The sequence below is a fragment of the Podarcis filfolensis genome, assembly GCF_964270895.1.
Source record: "Podarcis filfolensis genome assembly, chromosome: 1".
Taxonomy (NCBI): Eukaryota; Metazoa; Chordata; class Lepidosauria; order Squamata; family Lacertidae; genus Podarcis; species Podarcis filfolensis.
In genome coordinates, this window is record NC_139604.1 from 19,128,796 (window position 1) to 19,136,717 (window position 7,922).

The following is a 7,922-nucleotide window of genomic DNA, read 5'->3' on the forward strand; positions in this document are numbered from 1 at the left end:
CTTCAGGTTACATACTCCGCTAACCCAGAAATAGTGCTTCAGGTTAAGAACTTTGCTTCAGGATAAGAACAGAAATTGGGCTCCGGTGCTGCAGCAGCAGCAGGAGGTCCCATTAGCTAAAGTGGTGCTTCAGGTTAAGAACAGTTTCAGGTTAAGAATGGACCTCCGGAACGAATTAAGTACTTAACCTGAGGTACCACTGTTCCAGTTACAGATAGGTAGCCGTGTTGGTCTGCCATAGTCAAAACAAAAAAAATAAATTTCCTTCCAGTAGCACCTTAAAGACCAACTAAGTTAGTTCTTGGTATGAGCTTTCATGTGCATGCACACTTCTTCAGATACACTGAAACAGAAGTTGCCAGATCCTTCTATATAGTGAGAAGGTGGGGAGGGGTATTACTCAGAAGGGTGGTGGGAATGGGTGGTTGGCAGATAGCTGTGATGAGCCTGTTGACGACTCTTAACGACTGCAATAGGTCTTACAGGAAAAAGCAAGGGGTGAGAAGGTGAAAAATGGCTTTGTCATGTATAATGAGATAAGAATCCAATGTCTTTGTTCAGACCAGGTCTCTCCATGGTTTTAAGTTTGGTAATGAGTTGCAATTCAGCAGCTTCTCTTTCCAGTCTATTTCTGAAATTCCTTTGTAGTAATACAGCTACTTTGAGATCTTGTATAGAATGTCCTGGGAGATTGAAGTGTTCTCCTACTGGTTTCTCTGTCTTGTGATTCTTGATGTCCGATTTATGTCCGTTTATTCTTTGGCGTAAGGTTTCACCTTCTCACTATATAGAAGGATCTGGCAACTTCTGTTTCAGTGTATCTGAAGAAGTGTGCATGCACACGAAAGCTCATACCAAGAACTAACTTAGTTGGTCTTTAAGGTGCTACTGGAAGGAAAAATTTTTTTTTGTTTTGACTGAGGTACCACTGTATCTGACGCATCTGGCTGTTCTTCCTTTTATGTTTAACAGGAAGACGAAGAATTTACCGTGCTTGCTAACTGCCTGGGTTTATTACCGCCATCTTTCCAGTCACCAGAGTTCTCCAGTGCCTCTTGTCTTGACTGGCCTGTGCCAGCCTTTGACATAATATCCCAATGGTGCTCAGAATTGGTTTCATTTGCAGGCAAGCATCCAACCCAAGTAAAGGTAAGTGAAATAAATAAAAATTGCTGCGGCTTAATACGGTACTCTGCTTTCACTTTCAAATTTAACACTATTTAAAAATCATTTTTAAAAATTATTTGTTACAAAGTAGCAACACAGCAGCTTCCTTTTTAGCAAATTTTTGATCGGACTGTACTGCCAAATTGTTCTCTAGACGCTAATCAACTTTATAGATGGTTTAAATAAATCATTTTAATTGAATTGGAAATGGCCACCATAAGCAAAAAGAATAACTTAGCATAAACATTTTCTGGAAAGAAATAGAAGGGCATTATTACAGATGGAGCTACAGGAAACTGAAAGAGTGATTTCAGAAACTGAAAGGTTTGCAGAGATAATATTGTAATCTCTCTGATGTATTATAATTCTGAGAATTGGTGTGTTTGCCCTTCAGTTTCTCTTAAGGTTTTGCTTATCTGGGAACTTTTCGGAAAACTAAGATTTATGAAATTTAACTTCTGTACTTCTGGAGAAACATTTTCACATTTCCCCATTATCTCTTCCAGATTTTACTTATACAAGAAGCTAAATGGGACTTGCCACGTCTCCTACAACTGCCTGAAAATTATAATACCATTTTCCAATACTATCACAGAAAAAGTTGTTCAGTCTGTTCCAAAGTTCCTAAAGACCCCGCCGTTTGTCTAGTCTGTGGCACTTTTGTGTGTTTGAAAGGACTTTGCTGCAAGCAACAGAGCTACTGTGAATGTGTCTTGGTAAGAAACTACTAATAAACATTACCTGTTTCCCAAAAGTGATTTGGAAAGGAAGCATGCCTAATAATGCTGCCACTTGGTTTTTGTGATCCTGGGATCTCTTGCAGATGGCCTAGAGTGCACACGGAATGCCTCTTGCAAGGTTTCCCCATTCATATTAGTGGTTGTGTCCTTTAGATTATATAAGAGAAGAGTTCTTTCTATGTGTGGCTCTGTGCAGAACTGCCCTACCCACTAAAATGAATGAAGCACCCCTGGCCATGCAGAAACTCTGAGTAGAGAGGACTGTGGACCCAGGGGAAAGCTATGGGAGGAATGAAATGTTGCACCATGTCGGTTGTTGCAAAAAGAGAAGCATTTCAGCTTGCCAGATGGAATTATCCCCCATTTGTCCCCCCATTTTGAGGGTTCTCCCAATCCCACCAGAGCCAATTTTAAGGGACTCGGAGGGGAAGAAAGGGTGGAAACCCACATTGCACAAGTGGAAGGAAGTCCATGTGTGAGCTTCTGCTGATGATAATAATAATAATAATAATAAATTATTTATATCGAGCCCTCCCCTGTCGAAGCCGGGCTCAGAGCAGCTAACAACAGTAAAAGTAGCACAATTTACATAAAATCACAATCACTTAATTGAAATACATTCTAAAATCAATTCATTCTAAAATCAATTCAGAATCAAATTAATGGCAACCATTGGGCTAGAGTTCTATGAGGATTACCAAAGGAGGCGGTCAGACTGTGCCTTGGCCAAAGCCCTGGTGGAACAGCTCTGTCTTGCAGGCCCTGCGGAAAGATGTCAAGTCCCGCAGGGCCCTAGTCTCTTGTGACAGAGCGTTCCACCAGATCGGGGCCACAGCCAAAAAAGCCCTGGCTCTGGTCGAGGCCAGCCTAACCTCCCTGTGGCCTGGGACCTCCAAGATGTTTTTGTTTGAAGACTGTAAGGTCCTCCGTGGGACATACCAGGAGAGGCGGTCCCGTAGGTACGAGGGTCCTAGGCCGTATAGGGCTTTAAAGGTTAAAACCAGCACCTTAAACCTGATCCTGTACTCCACCGGGAGCCAGTGCTGCTGGTATGGCACCGGATGAATGTAAACCCATGGCTAGGACCCCGTAAGGAATCTCACTGCAGCATTCTACACCCGCTGGAGTTTCTGGGTCAGTCTCAAGGGCAGCCCCACGTAGAGTGAGTTACAATAATCAAGTCTGGAGGTGACCGTCGCATGGATCACAGTGGCTAGGTCAGGGCGAGAGAGGTAAGGATTCATTAGGTGAACCCCAGCCTTTATAATCCTTTGAGCTCATTTTTGTTATACAGCAGACCTGCTAGTTACATACCACTCTGGATATGTAACTTTCGGGTTACAAACACGGCAAACACGGAAGTGTATACTTCCGAGTTTCGCCATGTGCAGAAGGGCTCTGTGCACTTTGCGCACATTCGCAGAAGCATCGCCTCTGCCTACAGACTTTTCAGGTTGTGAACGGACCCCTGGAATGAATTTAATTCGTATCCGGAGGGTCCACTGTATTTTGCTGCAGATCATTACATTCGTTATAAAGCCATTCACAAAGAACTCTTCCCTCTTTCCCAAAACAAAACCTCAGCACTCGCAAAATTGCGGTGCTGGAACAGGCATATTTCTCTTGATCAACGCATCTGTCATCATCATCATTCGTGGTCATCGCTTTTGCCTTTGGGGTTCCGTTTACCTGGATGCACATGGTGAAGAAGACAGAGATCTCAGGTAAGCTTTTTAAAATACGGGATAATTTGCACTGTTTTTAACATAGGGCTACCCTCCTTTTGAACTGTTTTGTTCTCGTAACCAAGGTGTTTGGCAAATCAGGGGAAATAATTTCACATAATAATATCACACCTCCCCTTCAGAAGCTCCCAGGTCAAATCACCAAGCTTTTTAAAAAACTGGGGGTTAAATAGGCTTTGGGGGGCTAATATGAGGGCACCTGCTAAGAAGAAAACTCACACATGGATGGTGCTGCATGCCCCTTTGTCTGAAAAAGGAGGATTTAAGCTATTCTCAGTGTCAACCTAACTGTAGCTGCTTGACGCAGCATACCGTATTGGCCTGAATATAAGCCACACTCTTTTCCCCCAAAAAAATTCTGACCGTGAAAAGCTAAACTGCGGTTTAAATTCGTGACCTTACAAAAACTGGCTTTTGCAATATCGCTGCTGAAACAGACATATGGTAAAACGGAACGGGTGTGAGTGCCTGTGGAATTTTAAGGGAGTGACTTCCCCCCCTCTCCCTCCCCCCCACAAATTTTAAAGGTTTGGCTTATATTCGGGCCAATACGGTAACTTAAGGGTGTCCGAAGGGGCAGCAATCAGGGGCCCTTGCAGCATCCCAAAGACTGGTTGGGGGCATCTCCTGCATCACATAACGCAGGTGCTTAAAGGTAGCAAATGACATTGGGCTCCCGCTGCCCAACCAATTACTGATCTTAATATTTATTTTATTCTTTCCTGCAGGCGTGGCAAACCTCTCTATATATGTAAAGAAAGATACAAAGTCCTTGAGCAGCAGTGGGTTTCGCACACCTTTGACCACATCAACAAAAGATGGGGGCCGCATTATAATGGTTTGTAGGTCACTAACCACCCCGCTGTAACATCACCCTTATTATCAGCGCTACCGGCATGAGCTTTAAGTGAATGGAAGTTCACTTCCCTGGGGAAGGTGTGAATCGGCACCTTTGTACGAAACCCTGTGTTATCCAGGTCCTGGTAATAAGACGTGCAGTAATTAAAAACACAAAGCAATTAGTCCTCCTAATCCGAGTACGGAATCTAAATTCATTTGATAGTTGTTGCTATATAATCCACTAATAAACAAGCACAAATTGTACTTTAAAAATGCCACTAAATGGCGGATGAGCGTTTTGTTTTGCCCCGGGTTGGGGTTGTGTATGATGAGGCACTGTATATGTGTAGTACACACCTGCTAAACATACTGCTCCCCCTTTACCCTTCTCTGTGTTGCTTTAAGATTTTGATTGATAATGTATTTGTAAGTATACAAGAGCTGTAACACTTCTGATTTGTGAAATTGTATAGAAATTGGTCTAAAGGATTTTTAGAGAATATTTCACTTACTGCCGCGAAGCTATGGAAAGAAGCTTCAGGCAATACTGAAAACCTTACTCATTCTCAGGAATTTCATAGATATACTCCAGAGAGATTAGTGAAATTAGCTGTAAAATAGTTAGCTTGCTGCTCTTAATGTAATACAGTACATATACAGTATTCTGTCTCTGCCATTTCAGTTAGCTTTATTTACTGGTAACTACTAATGCATCCATTTTATGGTCTGTGTACATACGACTTTTGTAAGATGCCCCCAAATGGTAGATCACAATCCCAGCCGAGCATATCAGGGCTGTCTCGTTCCCACCTAGCCGTAGGTTTCAGTAAGGGGAAGGCGAAAGTCCTGCAGAGTTCCTTGCAAATGAAGCATAAGTTGAGGACTTTCCAATGAGTTTCAAGAAGCCTCTTTGTATTATATTCATAGAGCAAGCACTGCCCTTTCTGCTTGACTTCCCTTTAGGGGAATTTGGTGGGGGAGTTAAATTGTGAGGTGGCAGTGGTTAAAAAAAATTGCACCTCCTCTGAATGGGGGTTGGGGCATATTTACAACTATCCTCCAGTCTGCATGGAGCAGTCAAGGCTGTACACAGAGAACCCTTTTTAAAAAGTGGAAATCCATGAAAATCCAGTTGCTTGCAATGGAAGGGGGGGGGGAATCAAGGAGCAGCCTGAATCGAGCCCTCCTCTCAAAGAAACAGCTGATCATCATACTGGATCACAGAGGAGAATCACATGTGCGGCTGTCCTTCAAGCTGGAGATATATATATTTATATGTGCTTCCACTCATAGTGGACCGTAGGACACTTATATTTATTTAGATGGCTTTGAAATCCACAAGAATGGGCATCATTGCGGAATGATGGGTGGGGAACACACCACATACCACACTTAACCAGGCAGGGAAAAAACAGATGGATACTATCTTGCTGCCAAAACCTTTTTCGTCTTTTTCACAGAATAGTCAAACAGCTGTTGGATTCTTTCTAACACTTCTGTTGGTCATTTCTGACACTTGCATCCTTTGACTTAACATAGCTTTTTTCTGTAAAGTGAAGTTTATATATGTAAACTACCATTAAAAAAAGAAAGAAAGAGTTGTAGCCATATAACCATGTATTCAGTTGAAAGCTGCTCTCTTTTCAAACGTCTGATAGGAAATCAGCTGCTGAAATTCGGATAGGAAATAATAAGGAAGTGGGGATGTTCACAAGATGAGCCTTATAGGCCACAAAGTTTTTACACAACCTTAAGAAAAACACATAGCAATGGTTTGCTGTTTTATTTATATAAATTTATCCGTGTGAATATTTATATATAAGCACACGCAAACATATTTGGGTTCTACCTAGGAGCCTGCATTTCATTCACCAACTGAAATAGGGTCTTTTCCAAAACATTGCTACATTTTTAATATTGTATCGTATATTCTGCCTATAATATTTTTGCATTGCTCATTTATGAGTACCCAGCCATTTTGTAAGCACAGCGGACAGGCAGAAAAGCTGCTGACATTTCCCAGCATAACGCGATTACAGGAGTCTTGGATTTGCTCTGTGTGGTTTTGAAACTTCACAAGAGATGATGTCAAAGGAAACAAGAACCTCCAGAAACTGAATGAGATGTGCTATTTAAAATGGAATGTTTTATGACTGTGTATATGAGTGTGAAGTAAAATTATTAGCCTTAACTTTAAAATCTTCGGATTTCATGGCGTTCATTTTTATACTGGTGAATTAGTCACCGGTCAGTTTTTAAGAAAAAGAAAAGGCACTTGTTTGGAAATCCTACTTGAAATATACCTGCATGCTGCTGAACTAGAACTTTGATTACTCCTATAACTTTTTGAAAACCTGCTTTGTTAAGCTTACTTTGAAAAATAACAGGTCCAACTAGAATGGGTGTGTGTGTGTGTGTGTGTGTGTGTGTGTGTGTGTGCGCGCTGCTGCTGCTGCTGCTGCTGCTGCTGCTATTCCTCCGACGTACTGGTGTGGTATCTTGTATGAACGATCATTTTAAGTACAGTACATTACTGTGGAAACAGAATCAGTCTTTGACACATCAAAATGCAAAACTAAAAATACCGTAATCAACATTGTAAAATATGTTAATAAAAAGTCTACTGTCATTATGTGTGCATGGGCTCCTTTTGTTGTATTATATTATGATAATAAGTTTACATGAAAAAGCACCAAACATGTGTTTTGCATTCAGTTAAGGCAGGGGGACGCGGGTGGCGCTGTGGGTTAAACCACAGAGCCTAGAACTTGCCGATCAGAAGGTCAGCGGTTCGAATCCCCGCGACGATGTAAGCTCCCATTGCTCGGTCCCTGCTCCTGCCAACCTAGCAGTTCAAAAGCACGTCAAAGTGCACTGTGGCAGGAAGGTAAACGGTGTTTCCGTGCGCTGCTCTGGTTCACCAGAAGCGGCTTAGTCATGCTGGCCACATGACCCAGAAGCTGTACACCGGCTTCCTCGGCTAGTAAAGAGAGATGAGCGCCACAACCCCAGAGTCGGTCACGACTGGACCTAATGGCCAGGGGTTCCTTTACCTTTACCTTAAGTCAGGAGGAGGACAACTTTTTCAGCCTTGAGGGCTGCATCCCTTTCTAGGCAGCCTGCCGGGGGACCATGCGTGTGAGAAGCGAGCCCACAGTAAATCACACCAGAGTGGGTGAAGTTGACTCCTTATTCGAAAAACAGGCTTGGCAAAGGAGTGATGAGTCTAAGAAGCACAGCAACACTCTTCAGTAGGTCTTTGCTCCATGAGGCAGTTGTGGAGGCTAAAGGCCTTCTCACAGCTGCCTAACTCTCCTCCTCTCCCAGGTATTTCCCAAGCAATCTGAGACTGCCACACATGCTCACTTTTGTTCCTCCCTCTTCATGCCTCTCCTGGCCCTGGGAGAAAAGGGGGAGTGGAGCTGGTTGC

The 7,922-nt window shown here is 42.8% G+C and overlaps 1 protein-coding gene across 4 annotated transcripts in view; it reads left to right on the forward strand.

Moving 5' to 3' along the window:
• The window catches only part of UBR3 (ubiquitin protein ligase E3 component n-recognin 3), a 95,288-nt gene extending 88,167 nt beyond the window's left edge, over window positions 1-7,121 (forward strand). For all 4 annotated transcript variants that reach the window (XM_083625978.1, XM_083625979.1, XM_083625980.1 and 1 more), the window contains 4 exons: window positions 973-1,149; window positions 1,674-1,883; window positions 3,492-3,631; window positions 4,381-7,121. In XM_083625978.1, coding sequence (XP_083482104.1) covers window positions 973-1,149; window positions 1,674-1,883; window positions 3,492-3,631; window positions 4,381-4,498 — 645 coding nt within the window. In that variant the 3' untranslated portion in view covers window positions 4,499-7,121. The remainder of the gene's footprint in view (window positions 1-972; window positions 1,150-1,673; window positions 1,884-3,491; window positions 3,632-4,380) is intronic.
• Window positions 7,122-7,922: the final 801 nt, after the last annotated feature.